This window comes from Panicum virgatum, chromosome 3K (assembly GCF_016808335.1).
Source record: "Panicum virgatum strain AP13 chromosome 3K, P.virgatum_v5, whole genome shotgun sequence".
Classification (NCBI taxonomy): domain Eukaryota; kingdom Viridiplantae; phylum Streptophyta; class Magnoliopsida; order Poales; family Poaceae; genus Panicum; species Panicum virgatum.
In genome coordinates, this window is record NC_053138.1 from 21,116,233 (window position 1) to 21,141,263 (window position 25,031).

Below are 25,031 nucleotides of genomic sequence, written 5' to 3' on the forward strand. Positions count from 1 at the left end.
CCCAATCTGTCCAGCCCTTTGGAGGACCTACCAGACCATGGATGTTCTCGCATACATAGTATGCGCATAAATTAGTGTATTGTTTCTGTCTCATACACTTTAAGAGAGAAGAAATTATCAGGTATTTACATGAATATATAATAAAACTAATGAATCGTGCAACCGGGATAAAAGGCCACCCTTTTGTCCCGGTTGGTGCCTCCAACCGGGACAAAAGACCCCTGTCCCCCCGCTGGCCCGGCTAGCCGTTGGACCCGGGATAAAAGCCACATATTGTCCCGGGCCCAAAGGCTGTCGGGACAAATGGCCTGGAACAAAGGCCTATTCTGTAGTAGTGGACGACCGTTGCGGACCAAGAAGCAAGAGCCCTCCAGACCGGGAAATCTATTCCCCGCGTATGCAAGGCGAGCAGAACATGTCGCGGGGAGGGGGGAGGGGGGTTGTGACTGTTCTTCTTCCTCCTCTGGACCCCCACTGTTGGCGAGCTAGGGGAGGAGGAGGGAGCGGTTGGTGGGCGGAGCGGTCGATGGTGGATTTTAGGTTCCGTGTTCCAGTGGCCACTGGACCTAGAGGAAGGGGCCGAGAGCAGCGGTGGAGAGCAAGGAGCGTCGCTGGACCACCGGTTGGCGGTAGCCATCGGTGAGGGTGTGCGACATGTCGGCGGCGCTTTGCATATACAAAGAATAGACGCCCCCCCTAGGCTCTACCCTCGATTTTGTTACATTGTCTTGGAACTTCTTGCTAGCTCGCCTGACATACATGTCCCGGCAGACCTTTCGAAGCAGATGAAAAGTTGGTACGCACACGACGCTCCATTGAGATTCAATGACATTGCCACAGTGACATTGAGTCACTGAGTCGTGACGAACATTGTCTTTCTTGGAATCGTCGGCACCATAGACTACAATACTGCTTCCATCCATATAAGAATACAATTCTTGTTTTAAGAAGAGTCAAACATTTAAATTTCAACTAAAGTTATATAAAAAATTAATAACATTAATGATACAAAATAAATACTATTAGATTTGTTATAGAATATTGTAATAAATTCATTTGAAGATACAAGCGCTAATATTATTTACTATAAATTTGATCAAATTTGAACTAGTTTGACGATACGTATCCCATAGTTGTTTTTTTTAAGACGGAGTAAGTCATGCAATTGATCTAAAAAAAAGTCATGCAATACCGCAAATATATATAAAACAAAAATACCGCGGCATACGCACGAGCTTGTCAGTTTCATTTCCTGGACGCCGAACTGTCTCTCGTCAGTTGGATTCTGGCTGAGGGGTCCCGGTGGGCCACGCCGCGGGCTGCCTCGTGCTCCTCGCCTTTGGGGTTCAGCTTCTGGTGTCTGATCTCTTTCGACACCATAGCAACAACAACAGCGTTTCCGCTCGGCCTCCGCGCCGCGCCCGCGCCCCCGAGCAGAGAGGACACCTTTTGATGTTAGCACTCACAAATAAAGACGGACTTGTTTAGTTTTCTTCAAAATTTCAAAATTTTACGAGATTTTTCATCACATCGAATTTTTTAACGCATATATAAAATATTAAATATAACTAAACAAAATAACTAATTACACAATTTATTTATAATTTGCAAGACAAATTTTTTGAGTCTAATTAACTCATGGTGGAACAATAATTATTAAATATAAACGAAAGTGCTACAGTGCTTTATACCTTAAACTTTATGTATCTAGGCCTGGACTGCAATCTTGTTGTATGCATCGTCGGTCGGCCATAATCGGAACACCATGGTTATCGGCTACAATTACAAATATACGGTGGCTTGCATTCTCAGTTGGCAATGGAGCACGAGATCGGGCCCTTTTGTGTAGTGACATTGGCGGCTTATATTACAACATTTTGATAAGGGCATGTCTTTGAAATTTTTTCCATTCGTAAAAGGTACATTTAGGATTTTGCTTTTCACATCTAGTCTACTCCCTCCGTTCCAAATTATAAGTCATTCCAAGAATTTTAAAGAGTCAAACCATCTCAAAGTTTGACCAAAATTATAGAGAGAAATATAAAGATTTATGACATCAAATAGGTGCACTATGAAAATATAGCTAACAAAGAATCTAATGATATTTAATTGGTATCATAAATTTTATTATCTTGTCATATAAATTTGGTCAAACTTGAAAACTTTGACTCTCCAAAACTTTTGGAATGACTTATAATTTGGAACAGAAGGAGAAGCTTTTATGGGCGCCGGAAATGCCGTGTTTACGCATTGCCTTAAAATATATAAATGTGATACCTCTCAAAACAACATCCTATGGAAACCAACAAGAACACATCTGGACATACTTTTGGTTTCTAATACAAATAAGCTTTTGAGATGCTTTTGAGATGCCAATTTCAAAAGCTGGCTATTCGCTTCAGCTTATGGCTTTTGGTCAAAAGCCAAAAGAAAGATCGAAACAAATAGTACCTAACTCCAACGTCCTGAGTTAGAACTAATGTTGTGATATCTCACCTTAACGATTCAGATTAGTTCACCTAACATTTCCTATTTAAGCAATCTTTCTCAACACATGATTTAGATCCAACGTCTCGGATTGATCCTAGCTTCATATATAACATTCCAAACCCTAACCCTAACCCTAACCCATCCTTCCCTACCTAGCCGCACTGCTCCTTAGATGTTTCCATTGTAGCGCCGCCATCCCACTACCTTGTGTCCACCATCTCTTGTGCCAGCACATCGCATCTTTCCCATGCCCATGGATCCCCGCTTCTCCACCTCAGATGCCACCGTACCCCGTTCCGGAACCCCATCGAGCGATGCCGCCACCATGGAGGGCACCATTGGAGCAGAGGACCCATTGGCATCGCTCTCGCAAGCCTTAGTGGTGTGCGATGCTCCTCTTCCTCTTCGGCAACCTCATCCAACAGATAGCATCCACAACCAAGGCGAGCGGCCCCTCCGCCGCCTTGCCATCCAATCTGATGTTGGTCCTGCGGCCTTCTGGCGTTCCCACTACAAGCACCAGCACATGTAAGTCCCCATATTTTCTAGTCTTAACCTAAATTGCTAGTTCCTAAAATTTGGCAGACGGATAATTAGCTGTGAATCGATCAAAGATGAGTAATTTTATTTGGATATGATAAGCTGCTAAAAAGAATAGTTTTTTGGGGAATTTTGCAAAATTGTCTCTAGTTTTTTTATCCTTTGTGCATTATAAATTCATTGTCCACATGGTGTTTTCCTTTTTATTTTCTGTAGTTAGATATGCTAGATGATAAAATTGTGTGCATGCGTCGATCTTTGGGAACACAGGGTTGAACCAAACCACTTGGCCACCGTTCCTTGTAGGTCGCCACCTTTTGTTTAGCCAGAGTCTGAAAGTGGACGATTTTTATTTTGACGAACTAAACCGGAAGAACCAGTGTAGATCTTTTATGCTTGAACCGGATGACTTTGTGCCTTCGTGTAGGGAAACCTCAATTACAAATTAAAAAGTTCATAATTTTTTTAACAAATTGCCACTGATTTCGACCATGGATAGTGAATACCGCACGAGTGAGGGGACCTGAGGTTTTCATGTTTCCTCCCATGTTGTCTCTGGTATCTCTCTGACTCTCTCGCTCTCCGTCGACCCCTTGCTCCTCTATCCCGCCCTCTGCCAGGTGGAGCAGAGACCAATCCGAGCTTGGATCCACCTCCCCTCTTGCTGGTGAGTATTGCCGGGAGGATTGCTCTAGGCATTGGCTGTGTTTTTAGGGTAGCATTTCGTTGCTGCGGCTGTTGCAATCGAATCCAAATCTCCCTCTGTTTCCCCTTTGTGTGTTAGCTGCTGATCTACTAGTTGTGTGTCACCATGCGGGCTAATTGATGTGTCATCTATCCACGATTAGGTTTTGGTCCTCCCCCGCATGCGAGATCAATACACCATTGTGTAGGTATTGTTTATTTTGTTGAAAAAAAATTGAGGGTTCATTTGGCCGCTGTGTTCCTATCGGCTCCTCCACAATTGGGGTAGATTTAGGGGGTTAAGTTGATGTGGTTGTTTCCTAGGATTTGCTAAATAGTTGTGCTTGTTTGGCCATTATCCATGTGTATTAGAGGCAGTGACGGACCTAGGCTATAAAAATTAGGTGTACATGACCTCTAAATTTTTTTTGTACTTCACCATTTTCTAAATAATAGTCATTATGACTGGTTTGAAATATAAATTATTTCACAAATTAAATGATTATTTTCCTTACGACTTTTGTGCATTATTATATAAATATTATTATAACCATATATGAGCATTTAAATTTTGAAATAGGGTATCTTAGATATAAAATGTGCAAGTCAATATATATGTTGTATATAGTGTACAATATTCCTTCTAATCTTCTGCTTCTACGGGGCTTTCTATATATTTTTTTTGTTATGTTGATTCTATCTGAAATGTTAGGTATAGTTCACTACATTCCATCTCTCTTTAGGCGAAGACCAAATAATAAAGATTTCAAATATCTTGAGTACGGTCTTCTAATACTTTATTTATAGCTCATGTTAGTTGTTATATACATATAGTATATCTATCATTATAATTTTTTGCTCCACTGTATTATTTGAAATGTTGTAGGGTATGTTTTTTTTAACACTAAGGTAGAGTAAGATTTTTTAGCAGGAACAATTTGTTATAATACTAGCAAATATGCCTGTTTGTGGCCACATGATCATATTGTAGAGCATTTTATAACTTCATCTACTTAAAAATAATCACGATATAATTTAATTTTACATGACAACATCTCGTTCAAAATCCTTTCAAATAAAATTTTGACATCTAGCATCTTGACCTTAACAATGCTGGCTATCGCGGCCTTGACCTTAACAACGACGAGGATGCACGCCATATTATCATGCATGCTCGTCTCAGCACTATGGTTTGATGAGTGAGCCAATCCTTTTTTGTTCGCCAATTGTTCGCCCACCGATATTGTCACCGGTTTTCTTGCGCGGTTACCATACAATGCATGGTTACCTTGCGAAGGTCGCCTCCATTTTGATGGGCGGTGTACTTGATCCTGCTCATGACCTTGTCCTTCCCTTCTTGCTAATCATCTATCTACAAAAGAAGATAAGTAGGCCTCGATCTTAAGTTCGAGGTTACTGCAGCCCCGACGTGAACTCCATCCACTTTTAGTTCTGTATCTGATGAATTATTTAATGACCGAAATTAATAACGAGCTAAGGAAACAATTTACTCTTAAGAAATAGGTAAATATATTATTTAAAATGTTAGAAGCCAGTACTTAATAAAATTGTATGATAAAATTTAACATAATATAACTTTCTAGATTTGATTTTAAGAACACATTCATTTTTTTGCAAATCACTATGCTAAAAAAGATCAATACCAACAAGATGTTTCAAATAGTGGATCGCAAGACATCAATCTTTTCAAGATTTTCAATATCGTCAATCCAAACATCATCTGTTGTAAGTACTAAATCAAACGGTTGTTCTGAACATCGTATCATTGTTTTTCTTAATTGCATTTCTTAAGCCATCATCTAAAGTTGAGTTGAAGAAGATAGACGCTTCCCTAACTTGTCTGTTAGATATACGTTTTGCAGATATGCGACCTTTCACTTATAGTAGAAGTTTTGATGATCAGTATTCATATGAAATATTATTTTCTCACCTTTTTTTGTGCTAAAGTTTCATATTATGTGTACGTATCTAAGATTTGGATCGATAGTTATTGGCAAAATAGCTGCAGTGTTAATTAATTGGTATAACATATTTTATGTAGCCAAATAGAACATTATTAAATAAATGACCACATATTTTTATTATTTCATCTATTATATTAAAAAAGATAGCATTATAAAAGGAGAAAGAGTGGTAAATAAATAAAATGCGTCGCTGATTACCTGTTAAACTGCTGAGCACTCACGATTCATCCCTATCATTCAGTAGGGATATCAGAAATGCTTGAGACTTGCAAGCTGTTTAAATTTAATTTGCTAAAATCTCTATTCAAGCTGCCAGCTAGGGTATATTAAGAATCAAGCTGAGCATGGATCTAACCTAGAGCTTCGATCCAAGATCGAGCTATTTCTGTTTACATGATATGATATGTGCATGCATCACTGCTATCTCTATTAAAATTTCAACCATTCAAAGTTAAAAATAATATAGTTAGAGGTTGTAGTTTTCCATTACCTAGCAAGCTGTTGTGTCGCATAAGTTAAAAGAGACACAAATAATAGGACTAAATATCCATATATGTGTTTCTTTTTTCAACTTCTCTTTCCATTTATTAATCAAATTAAATTCGTCTCTTATACGTGCGTCTCCTTATGGTATGACTGCTTTGAAGTCGTTTTGTCGTGGTATCAATAAAATTTAAATTTAAGAACATCTATAAAAAAAATAAAAAAGTAAGAACAGATCGGACTCGGCTCGGGATGCGAGGTGGCAGGCTCGCTCGAGCTCGGCTCATTGACACCCCGCTCAGGCCTCACGGCTCACGACTCAGGCCCTCGGGTTCATCTCATTTTTCTCTCCAACTCTCTCCTCCTTGCTCTTCCTTCGCTGGCGGCGACGACTGGGCGAGCGGCGGCGCCATTTGTCACATCTTCGCCCAGCGTTTGCCGGCGAAGAGCATCCACCAGGTATGCCCGCCCCTTCTCTTCCCTTTCTGCTGTGCGAGACAGAGCACCCCAAACCCTATCAAAACTATTTGTATTCGGATCTGAATCCAGTTACAATATATTGCCTACTAACTTCGATTTCGTTTGCAAAAATTATCGGGTGTACATGTGTATACCCATGTCCTATACTGGGCCCGGCCCTTGGAGGGGACTGTGGGGGATTGAGGGAGAAATTAGTTCATTCCCCTCCAAGCCACTAGGAGAGATTTATCCAAACGAGCCTGGATGTTTTAGGCCTCAGGCATGCTGTTTCAGCGTAGGTTCGTTTGGGGTTGTGATTCCTTAGGTTGGGGGTACTTCTCCCCCATTTCGATATGAGTTGCGCTCGACGGAGGGGGAGAAGCCTCGTCTCGGTGGCACCAGGGACTAGTTCAAAAGGTCGTTTCTTTAAACACTATTGCTATAAGGCCCCGCGAGATTGCGCTGGTGATTGGCGCATTGATGCATGTTAGATCCAATGTGTTTAATTGTTTTTGAAGGTACCTGTGCGGCGAACCTTTTCGGCTTGCTGTATGAAATGTGATTAGTAAAAGCATAACAAGTGGGATGCTCCTCGACCCAATTGATTTCTGCAAGTTAGAATCCCTGGTGAAACTTTGCAGTGAAACCATCCAAATGATTGTTCTGTTTCGTACAAGCTATTTTGCCAATACACTGCAGCTGCCATTCTACCTCCCACTTCATACACCCTTTTCCAACTTCATAGCTGATCACCAGCCAACTTCCTTGACATCATTGACACCCTGTTGCCTGTCGGAGACCAGACCACAGTCCAAAAACATATCCAGTGCACTACTAGTTCTCTGTTCTGAATCTCCTTGCCCCTCCCCTTGTTTGTTGCAATCATTGGCAAATGCACGGTGGTCAAACCATTTGGTTTGGATGGTGGATTCACGATGATTCATATTGAATAGCACAAGGCGACAAGGGCTTGAGGCTTGCTTGTACGAATTTGGTTTTGGCATGGTCGTCAATTATGCGCCAATAATGGCTAATAAATTTGTGTTACATAGAGTTCGTGACAGTCAATGGGTAGTACAAAGTGACTTATGATATAAGAAAAACTACTGTAGTAATTGGTCCTAAAAAAATACCATTATAATAGAATTGTGAAGTCTTTTGTTTGGTGAATATTTCTTTTAGCAGTACTTTGCCAGCACAATTTGTTCAGAAAAAAAATATGCAAAGTGACTTGTAGGGTGAGAAAAGTATGCCAGACTGTCAATAATGCGTGAAGTTCATGTGCAGGTTACATCTGCTTGCATTTTTTTCCTGGGGTGCAGCTCAAGAATTTGTTTTGCAAATGCAATGCTCTTAAGGGGTTTCATTTTCCAATACTGCACTAATATTTTGCTTTCTTTGGCAGGAATTTTCATACATCTGAGATGTACAGGGCCTCAAATTTCATACCTGATCCTAATCAGGAGCTCCTAGATGCCAAGCCATTAAGGTCTTTAGCTCCCATGTTCCCTGCACCCATGGGAGTCAATGTTAATCAGTCAAGTACACCACCATTGGTCTGTGTCACTCCGGTTGGCCAATTCCCAACAGGGTTTGGTGCGGGGAACCTTCCTGCCTTTGGATCGTTTGCTACTTTCAGTGCCACTGCAAATGGAGTTTCTTATGCCGGCACCAGTGCCAACGGCCCCATTGATGCTACCCCTATCTCTGCATACAAGACGAGATCAAACATGTCAGTTGATGGTGATGATGATCCTTACTTGGGTAACCAAACTTTGTCATCTGAACGGAAGAGGAGAGGCCGTCCTCCTGGTTCTGGTGCACATGGCTCAAATGGTAAGTTCAAGAAACCTAAGCCCACGTACAAGAATTTCGTTGCTGGCAAGGAGCTTGCCTTTCTGCCATCTACATCCGATCCCAGGGAGATTGTGGAAGCAGTTCACATGACCTTTGAGGCACTCCGCCGAAGACATCTGCAGATGGATGAAACACAGGATGCTAGCAGACGCGCAGACCTGAAGGCTGGCGCCATCATGATGGCCAGTAACATCAGGGCCAATTCTGGTAAGAGGGTAGGAACTGTCCCTGGAGTTGAGATAGGTGATATTTTCTATTTCAGGATGGAGCTGTGTATCATTGGGTTGCATGCACCTAGTATGGGAGGCATTGATTACATGACTACTAAGTTTGGAAATGATGAGGATTCTGTAGCGATATGTATCGTCTCTGCAGGCGGTTATGAGAATGTGGATGATGACACAGATGTGCTGGTGTACAGTGGTCAAGGGGGAAATAGTAGGAATACTGAGGAGAGGCATGATCAGAAGCTTGAGAGGGGTAACCTAGCTCTTGAGAGGAGTTTGCACAGGAGGAATGAGATAAGGGTTGTACGGGGCTTCAAGGATCCATTTTGCTTAACTGGAAAAATTTACGTATATGATGGCCTCTACAAGATTCATGAGTCCTGGAAGGAGAGAACAAAGTCTGGTATCAATTGCTTCAAGTACAAGCTGCTGCGTGAACCTGGACAGCGTGATGGAGCTGCAATATGGAAGATGACTCAGAAATGGATAACTAATCCTGCTACCAGAGGCAGTGTTCTACTAGCCGATCTGTCATCTAAGGCTGAAATGTTGCCAGTTTGTCTTGTCAATGAGGTAGACCATGATAAAGGACCTGGACATTTCACGTATACTAATCAGGTCAAATACTTGAGGCCCCTTAGTTCTATGAAGCAGTTGCCGGGCTGCGGATGCCAGAGTGTTTGCCTGCCTGGTGATTCCAGTTGTGCTTGTGGACAACATAATGGAGGTGATTTACCTTACAGTTCATCAGGACTGTTGGCATGCCGCAAACCAATAATCTATGAATGTGGTGATTCTTGCAACTGTTCTACAAATTGCCGGAACAGAGTGACCCAAAAGGGAGCCAGGCTACATTTTGAGGTCTTCAGGACCACCAACCGAGGCTGGGGTCTTCGCTGCTGGGACCCTATTCGTGCTGGTGCATTTATATGTGAGTATGCCGGCGAGGTAATTGATGAGCTCAAAGTTAATCTCAATGACAGTGAAGATGATTACATTTTTCAGACTGTATGTCCTGGTGATAAGACTTTAAAATGGAATTGTGGGCCTGAACTGATAGGTGAGGATAGCACATACGTAACAGCGGATGAATTTGAGCCACTGCCCATCAAGATAAGTGCAAAGAACATGGGAAATGTCTCACGTTTCATGAACCACAGTTGCTCACCGAATGTCTTCTGGCAACCAGTTCAATATGACCATGGAGATGACAGGCATCCACATATAATGTTCTTTGCACTGAAGCATATTCCTCCCATGACAGAGCTGACTTATGACTATGGTGTTGCTGGAGCTGAGTCTAGTGGTTCAGGTTCTCGTAGGACGAAGAACTGCATGTGTGGATCACGAAACTGCCGGGGTTTATTTTGATTTGTCAAGACTTACTCGTTGTGGTTAATCAGATTCTGCTAGGTAAGGTTCTTTTACAGATTGGTTTATTTGTTTCATCATACATGCGGATATTTCTGATCATGCAATCTGGCTTCAGTCTGAACACCAGTAGACATGAAAATTCTGGAAGACACATGATTACGTAGTCTAAGAGTGTAGTAGGCTTTTAGCATCTTTTAAAAACAATAAGAGTTTGCTACAAGCTGTAGCTTTTGTCAATATCTGTATCTTTTGATTTATCATCTATCAGGATCTTTCATGCTGAGTAGTACAAGGTAGAGTAAACTAAGAACAACATTTTATTTTTCATGTCCATCTAGTGCACAGAACAAAGCCGCCTTGCACTATACACAACAAATTCATATTATTTGTGATGTGTTACTCCCTAAATTCCTAGTTTTCTGGCTTCATTATATGTATCAGAATCAATCATTTATCTTCCCTTAGTACCAGTTAATTTTATTCTATTTACATTGTGCAAGTTAATTTTGGAGCTGCACATGTAGGGGGGGTGATAGTTTAAGCTCCCCACCTTTCTTTGTTTAGTGTAACGGGGTGTTTGGATCCAAGTGCTAATGCCCCAAAGTGCTAAAGTTTAGCACTATTCTATCCAAACGGGAGTGCTATGGGATGGGCTAAACTTTAACCAAGACTCAAAAACTTTAGCAAAAGTATTAGTGCTAATATGTGCTAAAGTTTAGCACTCAACTTTAGCCCATCCAAACAGGCTCTAAAATGAGCATTAGACTACTACGTTTTGGTTTTAGCCTTGTATCCTTTGTTGGTGGGTGAAATCTGCCTGACATCTTCTGTTTTACTGTTATTTCTGTAGTAGATCAATTCCACCAAGACCCAAGTTTGAGCTATATGATGTTGCGCCACAAGGATGATGCACCAGAAGATGCCGTCGTTTGCGAATGTGAACTATGAAGACAGAAAATCATTGTCGGACTGTAGAATTTCCATTTCCTTTGTCATATGCCGCACACTCGCACTGCGTGGTGTCGGTTGCCCCGCCGTTTGCTCCGATGTTCATACGTAGGGGCATGGATGCTGCTGCTGCTAATCGTGTCTACCAGTCGTACCTGCTTTAGTAGTCCGTAGCCCTGTTTGCGCCGGACGCCTGGCTGTTAGCCGGACTCCTTAGATTCTGTCGTGTAAAGTTATCTGGTCTAGGATCATGTTGCTTTGACTTGATTTCGTCGTCTCCCTTGCCGTTCGTCTTGCGCAGCGTTGTAGCTTGATTTCTGTCAGGTTCATTTTTTTTTGCGGGTAAATCAGGTTCAGGTTTATGCTGAAATGTTCGAGGAGACCGACTGTAGGGTCGAGATGGCGGACTAGAGGGGGGTGAATAATTCTTTCTAAAACTAATTGCGCCGGCTAACCGAAATTTATGCGGAATTGAAACTATTCGCTTAGTCAAGACTTCACCCCTCTAACTATGACTCTAAGTCACCTTCAAAAAGATCTTATACAAAGCAAATGGAGTGCCAAGCTAGCAAGAGCTCTCCTAATAATTCTAATGCCAAGCCACACAAGTCTAAGCACTATACTTCACAAATCGAGGGAGCTCCTACACAATTCTAATGAGCAAAAGCATAAAAGTCAAATCTAAGTTCACTAGATGCTCAAGGACAAGGATGCACAATCCAAATTCAAGAACTCAACTGCTTAGCTACACAATCTAAGCAAAAGCAATTAATTAAGCTACACAAGCTAACTAGTTAAACTAGAGAGCAACTACACAAGCACAAGATATAAATGACAAGGTTTGTGATTTGGAGAATGCAAACCACCGAGAAGAGTAGACAAAATTGACACAGTGATTTTTATCCCGAGGTTCACTTGGTTGCCACCAAGCTAATCCCCGTTGAGACAAGCTCCAAGGTTGCCGCCGATCCTCTTGCTAGTGGTGACTCTCAAGTCACACTCTCCCACGTGGAGTACTCACACCGAGCTCTAGCACATGATCCGGCCGAACCACTTGTTGCTCTTCACGTCTCGCTCAACTAGAGTTGCTCTTCGCGGCTCCCGCGGGGTGAGCACAATACCCCTCACAATCTCTTCTCCGGAGCACCGCACAATCTTCTTGCGGGCTTCAACGGAGCCTCTTGCAACCAAGCCGTCTAGGAGGTGGCAACCTCCAAGAGTAACAAGCACACCGGCTTGCAACACGATCACCTAGTGCCACTCGATGCAATCTCTCAAAGCAATCGCACTAGAATCGCTCTCTCACTCGATCGGATGAATACTATCAAGTTAGAGTGAGTAGAGGGCTCTCAAGCACTCTCACATATGGACACCAAGTCTCCAAGGTGCTCAGCCACCTCAAATGGACGGCCACACCCTCTATTTATAGAGGGAGACCCCAAACTAGTTGTTACACTCAAATCTCGTGAAAACAGAGTTTTCGCGGACTGTCCGCCTCACAGAGACCGGACCGTCTGCCATTCAAAACCAACGGCTAGAACTGCAATGATTATGTGTTAGAGTCGACCGTTAGAGCCCCGGGCGGACTGTCCGCACCCCTGGGGCGGACCGTCCGCGGTTCAAAACTTCGAACCAAGCGATTTGCAAACGTCTCTGACTAAATCTGGAAGTGACCGGCAGACTGTCCGCTCCCCAGGAGCGGACCGTCCGCCGTTCAAAAAGTGAGGACACACAGAAACCGCAGTGTTTCTGTCCCAGAATTTTCAGTAGGAGGCGGACCGTCCGCAGTACAATTTGGACACCCAAGACAGACCTACCAAGTTTCTGCGCCCGTTTCAGCTTTTAAAGGCGGACCGTCCGCCCCCATGGACCGGACGGTCCGCAGTTCATTTTGGACCACCCAACAGAGCCAAAAACGGTTCTGTTCGAGCTCATCCGAGATAACGGCGGACCGTTCATCCCCAAGGAGCGGACCGTCCGCAGGTCTATTTCCAGCAGAAATGTACCTCAGTAAAACGGCCATAACTCTTAGCTCCAATGTCCAAAATTGGTGATCTTGGACTCTATGGAAAGCTTATTCAGAGGGTTACACAACCCAACTGAATATTTGATCCAAAACACAATGGATCAAAGCAGTATTTCACTCCAAGAGCCAACCTAATCTCCGAATAACACCGAAAAGTCTTTCTTGATTCCCCAAGTTGATAAACATCAACTCCAATTCTTTCTCCTTTGCAAATGTGCCAACACACCACGTGAACAACACCACGTGCATGTGTGTTAGCATTTCACAAATGTTTTTAAAGGATTTTCACTTGATCTCACCACGCCACTCGATCCTAGCAACATCGCAATGTTAGATCGCTCAAGTGGCACTAGATGACCGATATGCAAATAAGTTTGCCTCTCTTGATAGTACGGCCATCTATCCTAAATCCGGTCATGCACTTCTCTACACAACCTTTGACCGGTGAAATGAAATGCCCTACAAGTCATACCTTTGCCTTGCGCATTCCATTTCATCTTCCAAATATTGATGCCACACAAGCACCAAACTCCATCAAGCCTTTGCCTTGCGCATTCCATTTCATCTTCCAAATATTGATGCCACACAAGCACCAAACTCCATCAAGTCTTTTGATCATCATCATGAGTCAACACTTGGCTTGATCTTTCTTGAATGATATGATCCACTCCATATTATCACATGACCTCTTTGGTTCATCGATCTTGACCTTGCTCGCTCTTCACCGTTGCCTCGGTCCATCGGCGCCAAATCTTGCCCAAGCTTCACCGCCTCGCGGTCCCTCGCTTCAAAGCCTTGATTTGCCCTTCTCCATTGCAACCGGTCCATCAATCCAAGCCTTGTCTTGATCTTCTCCACTTTGATCACATAACTCCATGTCATGTCTCATATGCAATGAGCTCCTCGATCACACTATATGAGCATAGCATCAACCCTTAGCCATTTCTCCTCCATGGCACATGTTGCTCATACTAGTGTCTTTGTGTGGACTAATCTCCTGTGTATCTCAACATAAACACTTATTAGTCCACCTAAATTGTCACTCAATTACCAAAACCAAACAAGGGCCTTTCACCGACCTGTTCCATGCATCGTGGGTGCCGGCGAATGATGCCGTGTTTAGATCCATTTAGCTTGAATTTTGAAAGGGCATTTTTTCATATTTGAAGTATTAAATATAGACTAATTACAAAACTAATTATATAAATTATCTCTAAACTACAAAATGAATCTAATGAGTATAATTAATCCATTATTAGAGCATGTTTACTGTAGCTTTACTGTAACAATTTAGTGTCTAATTACGGTCTAATTAGGTTCATTAGATTCATCTCGCGATTTACAGTCCATTTTTGTAATGTGATTTTTTTACTACATCTATTATCTTAATACAATAGTGTTAAAAAAAGCCACCACATTCGCCCGAGAGGGTTTAGAAATTCCCACGTTAATCTAAAAAAGAGAAAAACTTACACCGTTGGATTTTATGAAGATCTAACAGTCTATATTATTCTAAAGAATTTATATCACATAAAAATCAATAATATTGGATAAAAATTATATATTTTCTATTAAACTCCGTCGCCGTTAAGAAAACATCACATCAATTAGACTCTGGCTCCATTAAGGAAACATCACAAAATAAGTACATACATGTCCATTTATAGTTACAACAAAGTTTTAGTACGGTTTGTGGCTAATGTTTGTGCACCGTTTGTGTCTAGAATAAGAAAATAAGGAAACGTCACATCACAACACGTATTTTTATGGAAATAAAACTTTTTGTTGCTCAGGTGTCGGGACCAAGTCTAACACGTATTCTCAAGCTTATAATATATAAATATAGCACCAATACAATCAACTTTTTGTCTTGCGCAGACATCTTTTAGCCAGATCTAGCCGAAAGGATTAGTCCATCTTCTCTCGACCAAATCGCCTTCTTTTAGTCAGATTGCAGGGACGCCTTTCTTTGGCCAGTTTGTCAAGGATTTGTCATCTAAATCGCAAGTATTTGGAGAGCGTTAATCAGCTAGCACAAACAATTTGGACCAAGACTAGGGCATCAAATTTATTACCTTGATCCAGCACACTGCTACAGAAGTAAGTAATTTGCAACTATTTAGACCTGAACATGAGCTGACCATCAAATTCTTTTTATACAGGATATATCATTATGGCATGCAAAAGAATTAAACAGTTGACAACAAGTGGACAAGCAGGGAACATTAAAGTTAAAGTAATAAAAATGTGGGAATCAATCAATTTTGCAACCGATGAACTTATGAGCCTAGATATGATTCTTATGGATGAGCAGGTACATCTTTCCCGTTATAATTTTATCATCAAGTAATTTTTTTGTCTTTTTATACATGCATCTTAACAATCATCATCATGTTTAATTACTGAACACAAATTTGAAATTGTTAAAGGGCGAGACTATTCATGCTACTATTTGGAAAACTCTAATCAATAATTATAAAGCCAAGATCAATGAGGGTTCTATCTATGAGCTAAGCAATTTTAAAGTCCAAGAAGATACCAGATATCGTCCAGTTAATAATGCTTTGAAAGTAGTTTTCATTTTTAATACCAATGTCAAAGAAGTGGAAGATTGTTCAGATAAATTTCCAGACTATTACTTTGAGTTTGCCTCTAAAGATACACTGCTTGCAAGGACAAATATAGATAAGCAATACTTAGGTATGTGTATTTTTATTTATTTATTATTTTTAATATTCATGTGCGTTATGATAATAAATAAAGTATCATAATTTAATCACTAATTTGCAGATGTTATGGGATTATTGACAAAGATTAAACAAATAAAATCTAGAATGATATTGAAAAATACAGCTAATCCACGCCAAAAGGATATTCGCGAAATTGAACTTCTTATCATGGTTAACCTAACCGGTGGGAACCGGTCCGGTTTGACCGGTTACCGGTCAAACCGGTCCGGTCCGGTTCCGGTTTCGGCCGGTACCCAACCGGCCAAAATTCAAATTTTAAATTTGAATTCAAAAAATAAAAAATTCTCAAAAAATTCCTAAAAATACTTCAAGGTGTAATGAATCTAATGGTGTCAAAGTTTCTCAAAAATTCATTCATTTAGTATAGTTTGTGGGAATTTAAAGTTAAATCAAAAAAGAAAAAGAAAAAAAATGGGCCGGCCCATGAAGGCCCACCGATCAAACCGGTCAAACCGGCCGGTAAACCGGTCAAACCGGTCGGTAAACCGGTCAAACCGGCCGGTAAACCGGTTGCACGGGAGCTTTTGAATTTCAAACCGGTCAAACCGACCGGTAAACCGGTAAAATCGGCCGGTAAACCGGTCAAACCGGCCGGTAAACCGGTCGGAACCGGTTGTATGGGAGTTTTTGAATTTATTTGAATTTGGATTTGAATTCAACCGGTTTCCACCGGTTACCGGCCTAACCGGTCCGGTAAACCGGTACCGGAGGGCGGCGGTTAGCCCGGTCCGGTCGGATTTTAAAACCCTGCTTCTTATATCAAGGTAAAACTACACAGTACATAGCCATTGTTTTCTGAAATGTTATTACTTTAACTTAATTTGGACTAATGATTGAATTCTATGACACGCAATATTTCAGGGATCAAAAAGTTAAAGTAACATTGTGGGGGAGATTTAGCTCATTCTTTAAGTGAAGATGTTATTGGCAAGCACACAGTTGTAATTGTTACTTTAACAATGGTAGAAGGTTTGCAAGGTTAGTTCTTTCAACACAAGACATCATAAAGATGCGTACTAATTTATGAAAGCTAATGTGTTAATGATCATATAATAGGTATGCTGTCTCTGAAAACTACCAACTGCACAAGATTATATAAGGATTTGGATATCCCTGAAACTTGAAAATTTATTGCTAGGTAATGAAGATGTTGTCCTTTTATTTTTTTTCTTATGCTTATTTATTCTTCTTGTCCTAATACCACATATATTTTAGTGTTCCATATGAAGAAAATGTACCAAAACTAATGGAGGTAGACAAAAGTACACAAGGTACATTAGAGGATCAAATGTTTTATAATAGGAGAACTTTATAGGAAATTACCCAAATGAGGCACGAGAACCCAACAAATCAGGTAATTCATGAATTTCATTTTTTTATTTCTTGATTGTTAAATAACCTTTTGTTGTTCAAAACTTTTCCATGACATTTTACATTGCAGTATTTTGTTTTTACATCAAGGGCCACAATTGTTCGACTAGACAATGATATGTGGTGATACATGTCATGCAATGTTTGCAATAAAATGTGCACTAAAATAGCCAACAAATATCATTGCAGTAAGTGCAATACATGTCCTGAAGCAACAACTCCTAGGTAATAACATTGTGCCAAATAATATTTTACATTTATTATTCATTATCGTGACATTACATTGACAACTTTGATATGACAGATATTGGATTCGGCTCCAAATTAGTGACTACATAACAAGCACTACCTGCAGTATATTTGACGACAAAGCACAAAGAATGCTCAAGACAACAATCACTAACATGCTAGATTCACTTAATGGAAATTATGAAGAGGTTCCTAAGAGCATACAACAGCTTTGTGGAAAAACACTTATCTTTCGATTCAAGCTCAGTGACCATAACTTGACAGAAGGAAATGAATACTATTTAGTTAAAAGAACATTTGAGCTAAATGATAAGCTTGAGATGAAACATTTTGATGATCAAGTTGAGGTAAACACATTTTTCTTTATCTTTATCCTAAAATAATAATCTTTTTATGTATTTGATACTATGATAATTGTCTTCTGCAGGAACATGTCACAAGTGGTTCATCTATCAAAACGTTATCAGGCATGGTTGCAAGTATTGAAGAATCAGAGGATGGCAAACAAATCAGCAATTATACAAGTGGATCTAAAGAAGAAGATTCAACAACGAAGAAACTCAATACTTTAAATAAAAGAAGACGTAGAGCACTGATTGTGGAAGATGACTCAGACAAAGATTGTGATGGCGAACAAATCAACAATGATACAAGTGGATCTATAGAAAAGAATTCAACAACGACGAAAGGAAGATCTCTAAATCTCGAGATTCAGAATTCCAATTAACATAATAGATGAATCAACATGCGAAATCAAGCAAGGAACTCATCTTGCAGAGCTGCTGAAAAAGACCTCTCTAATTTTGTGGGACGAAGCTCCAATGGCTAACAGAAAATGCTTCGAGGCACTAGACAAAAGCCTCAGGGAAATACTCATATTTAACAATGACAAAAGCGATAAAAAACCATTTGGTGGGATGACCATTGTGCTAGGAGGAGACTTCCGACAAATCCTTCCGGTCATTCCAAAAGGGAGGAGAGAACACATAGTGAACGCATCTATCAAGCGATCATATCTTTGGAACCACTTTGAAATTTACGAGCTCACAGAGAACATGAGGCTTAGCTGTATATCAAACGATACAAAACAGCAGCAGGAGAACAAGGAATTCGCTGAGTGGATACTGAATATAGGTGATGGGACCACAACATCAGATGAAGGAGACGAGTGGATCCAAATCCCAAGTGATCTGATGCTAGACACGGGAGATGAACCAAAGAAACAATCGTAAAAAGCACCTATCCAGACCTTTTCAACAACTACCGAGACCCAAAATTCCTCGAGGAAAGAGCTATACTATGCCCAGAAAACAAAACGGTAGAAGAGATAAATGAGTACATAATGAGCCAAATAGAAGGTGAAGAAGTAACATACCTTAGCTCAGACAATGTGTGCAAAGCAACTACAAGCAAAAGCATAGAGCATATATACCCAACGGAATTCCTCAACAGCTTGAAGTTCCCTGGAATCCCAAACCATGAGCTTAGACTGAAAGTCGGCCTTCCGGTGATGCTCCTTCAAAACATCAACCAGTCAGCAGGTTTATGTGATGGGACAAAAATGACAATAACTCAACTTGGAAACAAATATATCGAGGCTAAAATTATTACAGGAACACAGTTGGGCCAAAAAGTATACATACCTCAAATCAACATGTCGCCAAGTGAATCTAAGTGGCCGTTTGTGCTGAAAAGAAGACAGTATCCCCTAACGGTGTGTTTCGCAATGACAATCAATAAGAGCCAGGGCCAATCTCTAAAAACAGTTGGATTATATTTGTCCAAACAGGTTTACTGCCATGGTCAGTTATATATGGCATTATCTAGGGTCACAAACAGGAAAGGGCTGAAGGTGCTCATCGATGACTCTGAATTCCACGGACAGAGTAAAGCCAAAAACATTGTGTACAAGGAGATCTTCTAATCAATTAAGAAAATATAATGTACGGATATGAATTTGATGTTTCAAAAGTCACCATCTCAAATAAATGTACAATTCGAAATAAACAACTCCTTGCAAAAAATATATTCTGATACAAAGTACTTAAACATATGGTGCATAAACGTGAAATGTAATGTGCACTGTTAAATTGCAAACCTAAAAAATTTACAAAGGAGGGAGGCGCAAATCTCCGGCAATGCCGTGGGACGTGCATGCCTGTCGAAGCTCGAGGAGGCCGGCCAAGGGGGCGGGTGGAATCAAGGAGACATCCACCCCGCCACCTCCGACCCATCGCCTCCACCCCTCCGCCTCCGCCCCATCCCCGCCTGCGTACTGGAAGAGGGAGCCTGCCTCGATGCGACCAACAGTGGCGAGCAGATGCAGAGATGACGCGGCGAGCAGATGCGGAAATGGCGCAGTGAGCAGATGCGGAGGTGCCGGCGAGCGTCGTGGACGGAGACGCGCGTGGGGGCAGCGGCGGGCCTCCTCTGCCACGCAGCGCCAGCGCCATCGCGCGGACACCACCCGCCGCGCGCGCCCGCAGTCTCCGCCCGGGCTGCCGCGAGGAGGCCAGCTGTTCGCGGTGCCGCCGCCGTCCCCGATGAGGCCCGCTCTCCCAGCCGCCAGCCCCCCCGCCTCCCCTGCTCGGATCGCCAACCCGACAAGATGCACACACCCGCTGCGCGCCGCACGCCCTGCTCGCCGGCCCCCTCTCGATCTGCTCGCAGGCATCCGGGGAGGCCGTGGCCGAATAAGAATGGGAACGCCTAAGACTTTCTTGCCGTCATCGTCATTCCGTCATATTAGCAAACACAAATCAAAGTGCAGATTCCACTCAAATTAACCCAGCGAGAAATATGGGCCAAAAATAATAGATGGGCCTAAAAAAAATATTAAGATGGGATGCAAACAACGATTCAAGCCCGATATTAAAAAAACTCTATAGTTAAAGAAACATATATTTACGACAAAATATTTTAATACATTAATAAAAAGTGGAAAATAATAAACAAAACTAATAACAAAATTATTAAAAAACTAAATATAATTTAAAATTTTCAAATTGAGAGAAAAATAACTACCATACAAGCTATTTACAAAATTTTTGGAATTTCAAAAAATAAATCTAAACACAGCCTGAAATTTGCTGCCAGAGCGGCCAGTTCCTGATGCTGTTGTGTTGCGCTGCGCTGTGCCGCGCTGACTGGTTCCTGTTTCGGCTCCCTTTCTCGGCGGACCACAGGTGGAGGCTGGAGCGGTTCCTGAAGCGGGACGCTGTTGCTTTGCGTGCGCTTGCTATTTTTCGCTGAAAGCGATGGGCCGAGCCGAATGTACGAGAAGGAATCCGCATCCTCGCAGCATCTCCAGCGGCGCCGCCGCCGTCGTCGCGGCAGGGCACGCCGACGGCCCCGCCCGTCTCGCACCACCCACCTGGCGTAGCGATCTGGCATCGTCGTCATCATGGTAGCTGACGAGTGACGAGCCGCATCGCCCTCGACCGACCACCAGGGTTCACCTAATCGGTGGGAACCAGTCCGATTTGATCGGTTATGGGTCAAACCGGTTCGGCCCGGTTCCGGTTTGAATCGGTATCAAACCGGGCTAAATTCAAAATTTAAATTTAAATTTAAAAAATAAAAAATTCTCAAAAAATTCCTGAAAATACTTCAAGGTGCAACGAATCTAATGGTGTCAAATTTTCTAAAAAATTCGTTCATTTAGTATAGTTTGCGGGGATTTGAAGTTAAACAAAAAAAGTGTGCATACAAAGTATACAAATACAATGTAAAAGTAGTACAAAAGAGGTTTGGAGGGTTCATTTAGACTAAAATATGTTATACAAACATTTATTTAGTATACTTTGCGGGTATTTGAATTTAAACCAAAAAAGAAAAATTTGAATTTGACCAGTTACCAGTCAAACCGGCCGGTAAACCGGTCTAACCGGCCGGTATACCGGTACGAACCGGTTGAACTGAGTTTTTTGAATTCAAATTTGAATTTGACTGGTAGAGTACCGGTAACTGGTCAAACCGGTTCGGTAAATCGGAACCGGTGGGCGTCGATTCCGTGCAAACGGTCAGTTAGGAAAACCTGCCGACCACACGGCCACGGGAGCCAGGAGGACGTGGCTGGCGCGCCGTAGCGGCGAGACCCGCAACCCTCGTCCCTCCCTGGTCCCAGTGTCCCAGGCCGTCCCGTGCCGTGCGTCCCCCCGAGTCGTGTCGCGTCGCGTCGCCAAGACAAACTCTCGATCTCCTCAAACCAGCCGGCAAACGCATCGGCGTCGCGCGCCCACATCCAACCGCTGGCTTGCGCCCCCGGCAACGCAGCGTGACGACACCGCGGATTCGATCCCCTCCCCCTCCAACCTCCGTTGCTTTTCGCTTTTTCCGACCGCTGGTGCCGCCGCCTTTGGGGGGGGGGGGGGGGGCTCAGGAGTTGTGGAGCGAGCCTCGGTCTCGACGCCTCCGTCGCGGGGGGCGCGCCATGGCCGCCGCCGCCGCAGAGGGGTCTCTGTCATCGTCCGCCGCGGCCGTACGGCCGCGATGAGCCCGGCGGTCCGGGTGGGGGCCGCGCCGTCCTCGCCCGGCCGGGGCGCCAGGGTGGCGGCGGCGGAGGAGGAGGCGGTGCTCGCGTGGCGGGAGCTGCGGGGCGGGGCCGCGGCGCTCGCGGCCGCGGCCGAGGAGCGGGCGGCCCTGGCCCGCCGCATCGAGGGCGCCCTCGAGGTGGGTCCGAGCCTGGCTGCCGCCACGCCCGCGAATGGCCTGACCCTAATCGCCCCCATTCTGGCACCGCGTGGTTTGAATTTTTTTCAGAAAATTATTTTCGATGTGGCGTGCAGGTGAGGAGGGAGGCGCTGCGGCAGGCGGAGGCGCTGGGCGAGCTGGGGCGGAGGCTGGACCTCCAGCGCGCGCGCGCGGAGGAGGCCGTCGTCGGCAGGAGGCGGGCGGCCGAGGCCGTCGAGCGGGGGAAGGAGCGGCTGCAGGAGCAGATCGAGCGGGTGCTGCCGCTGTCGAGGGCACTCACCGCCGCGTACCACCGAGTGCAGGTACTCGAACCGATCCTTCCGCGGATTCGCGTCAATGCCAAGTGCAGCCATGTTGAATTCGGACTTGGATTGTCTGCACTTGTGTACGGGAATCTAAAATTCCCGCGCTGATTGCAGGAAGCGAAGGAGGCGTTATCTGGGGACAAGGCGAGGCTTGAGGATCTGCAGAGGCTGCTTAGGACGAGGCAGCGGTGCATGGTTGTCCAGGTTGCTGCCTTGTACCCTGTCAGGATCTTCCATGATCTGCCACAGCATGCAGAAAACCCTCGTGCCGATACTAATGGTGAGAATCCATTACTCATATATGCCTCTCTTGATATCTCTCTTATGATTCGTATAAATGAATTTGCCTGTTCATTCAAGAAAAATTGTTTAAAAAATAATGAGTTTGCTTATTTTGTTCAGCAGTCCCTCTGTTAGCTCTATGAAGTTAGCAAGATACTTTCCTTGTACGCTAGTGTTGACTTGAACTAATTTTGGTATCCATGTATGCCTTTGGTGGTACTCCAACTCAATGTTGGATATGCTAGTCTAGTTGGAGCATCACTCTCTGTGCTCAAGAGACTGGGGGAACCAAGTGGTTGCAGCCGTCACTGCTTAAAAAGAATCCATATTCATTGAATTTTCCATCTAAGTTTTGATACAGCTTGCTTAGGATATTCCTGATTGGATCATAGGTAACATCTGCATTATGTGTTTTTGACCTTTTCCCTACAACAAAACTGAAGAAAAAAAACATTCCAGAATCACCTTTTGAAACTATTTATGATGAGATGACAGAACACTTTCAGGGGAGTGTGGAGCACTTTCAGAGGAAAATAGAACACTTCCAGGAGCATATGGAACTCATGTACCCAGCGTCATTAAATCTCCTCAAGTGCGTGGTTTGACGCTTTTTGGCTGGCAAATTATGAAGCCTAAAAGAAAGCAAAAGAATTACAGTGACAATGAGCTTCAGAGGTCTGCAACTGTTCTGGGGTATGCAGCACATGTAAGTCTGTGTTTTAGCTATTTTTTCACTAATTATAATAATGCGGTGTCCCTCTGAGCAGCATAAGTATCCCAACCCAATTGGGATTATTGTCCCACACAAGGGAGATAATTACCCAAAAAAAAAATAAAAATAAAAATTGCACCATAGCATACTAATTTTGGAAAAGAACAGTTGAAGAACATTTGAGTTTTCATATTTTCAGTTTGGAATGATACAAGGCACTATGGTCCTTTCAAATTTTCAGTTTATCGCAAATTTCAAAAATAATCTACCTGCATGTACCTCTGGTTTGGTACCTGATGCCATCACAAGTTGCTTATCTCTTTTTATTTGTTGTAGGCAGTCTTGCTTATTGCCTCATATCTCGATGTTCCCCTCCGATACCCTTTATGCTTTGGAGGATCCCGATCTTATGTGAGTGATCGCTTGCCTTCAGCTGAAACAGCATGCTCTGCTTCAGCAGAACAGGCAAGCACGCACAGCACCGAGTCTGAACTAACAGAATACCCTCTTTTCCTCGAATGCCAAGAAGACGACTCTGCTAGGGCCTCCTATGCCATTTATCTGTTGCACAAGGTTTGCACTTCCCTCGGAATCTTGTATAATAGCTGCTACTTTTTTTTCTTTTTGCTGCAGTGCTTGTTTGATCTAGTTTTCACCTGCAAACTGAGACTTGTATGTTCATTTGCATGCGGATGATTAGGATACGGAGCAGCTTCTGAACTACATTGGGGCAGAGAGCTCTGGGAGGCACGTATTTGGTAACCTGCGAGAGCTTCTAAGGATCGTACTGTCCAATGAGTATGTGTACAGATGATGGATGGATTCGGTCCGCGTGGTTCTGTAGTGCTTATGCTGTAGAGAGGTGCCATACAGATGTAAGTAGGTGCTTTTTTTCCCCCTCTGTCGATTCTTTGGTGTGATTTTGCCCTATTTCGCTGCGCCAGGTTTTTGTATGCGCAGGAAAAATAGGCATATTAGGTCCTGCTAGATGAAATGAAATGGTGCTACATTATTACATGTGTGGTGTCACATGCGAATCGGCATCTACATGTGCGCTTCTGGTTTCTCTATGAGTTATCCCAGCCCAGACAAACTAGACATTTTGTGCAAGCATCATCATGAATTTGCCGTTGAGGTCATACTGTCTGACCGACACGCCACCTCCTGGTTTCAATTTCAGCACGGTTCTCATCACAGGACGATCGATAATATCCAGAAATCCTCCCGACGGCCATGGCTTTCCAATCAGGCATTCTCGAGCCGGAAGCACGGCACTGATCCGGCGCTGTGCCGAAGAGGCAGCACGGCAAAATGTCTTTTCTATGGTTGGCTCGCTCGAGAAAAGGCAGGGGTCGTTTAGATCTGCCTTCCTAAACCCGGCGCACCAACACCTGATCTGAGCTGTGGCCATCATCGGCGCCACACGTCTGGTCGGCGAGCCTGCCCGGCGGCGAAAGAGGAGAAGCGAGCCCCCCCGGAAAGAGGCTTTTCGGCACCGTCCAGGACCAGGACGCATCCCATCCATCCTGACCCGAATCCCTCACGAAAAAAGCCGCAACGAAGCAGCAGCACATCAGATCAGATGATCAGGTGCAGG

General features: G+C 43.2%; 2 protein-coding genes and 3 long non-coding RNA genes across 6 annotated transcripts; 3 read left to right on the top strand and 2 right to left on the bottom strand.

The window, feature by feature from the left end:
* Positions 1 to 6,483: 6,483 nt before the first annotated feature.
* Positions 6,484 to 11,336, top strand: LOC120698296 (histone-lysine N-methyltransferase, H3 lysine-9 specific SUVH1-like). 2 transcript variants are annotated; one of them, XM_039981835.1, is made up of 3 exons: positions 6,484 to 6,641; positions 8,047 to 10,138; positions 10,950 to 11,336. In XM_039981835.1, the coding sequence occupies exon 2, from the start codon at positions 8,066 to 8,068 to the stop codon at positions 10,094 to 10,096; it is 2,031 nt and encodes a 676-aa protein (XP_039837769.1). In that variant the 5' UTR covers positions 6,484 to 6,641; positions 8,047 to 8,065; the 3' UTR covers positions 10,097 to 10,138; positions 10,950 to 11,336. The 2 variants fall into 2 exon arrangements, with proteins under 2 accessions (XP_039837769.1, XP_039837768.1); XM_039981834.1 differs by having other exon boundaries at positions 10,953 to 11,336.
* Positions 11,337 to 14,811: 3,475 nt separating this feature from the next.
* Positions 14,812 to 15,280, bottom strand: LOC120698298. The gene is made up of 2 exons (XR_005684806.1): positions 15,149 to 15,280; positions 14,812 to 15,069 (listed from the first exon to the last, which is right to left on the bottom strand). It is a non-coding gene; the product is annotated as an uncharacterized LOC120698298 (long non-coding RNA).
* Positions 15,246 to 15,749, top strand: LOC120698297. The gene is made up of 2 exons (XR_005684805.1): positions 15,246 to 15,387; positions 15,503 to 15,749. It is a non-coding gene; the product is annotated as an uncharacterized LOC120698297 (long non-coding RNA).
* Positions 15,750 to 16,989: 1,240 nt separating this feature from the next.
* On the bottom strand, positions 16,990 to 20,161 carry LOC120698299. The gene is made up of 2 exons (XR_005684807.1): positions 19,087 to 20,161; positions 16,990 to 18,959 (listed from the first exon to the last, which is right to left on the bottom strand). It is a non-coding gene; the product is annotated as an uncharacterized LOC120698299 (long non-coding RNA).
* A 1,640-nt stretch (positions 20,162 to 21,801) lies between these two features.
* On the top strand, positions 21,802 to 24,504 carry LOC120698300. The gene is made up of 6 exons (XM_039981836.1): positions 21,802 to 22,114; positions 22,231 to 22,437; positions 22,555 to 22,720; positions 23,229 to 23,428; positions 23,771 to 24,007; positions 24,135 to 24,504. Exons 1-6 carry the CDS (start codon positions 21,935 to 21,937, stop codon positions 24,246 to 24,248), a joined length of 1,104 nt encoding a protein of 367 aa, XP_039837770.1. The 5' UTR covers positions 21,802 to 21,934; the 3' UTR covers positions 24,249 to 24,504.
* Positions 24,505 to 25,031: the final 527 nt, after the last annotated feature.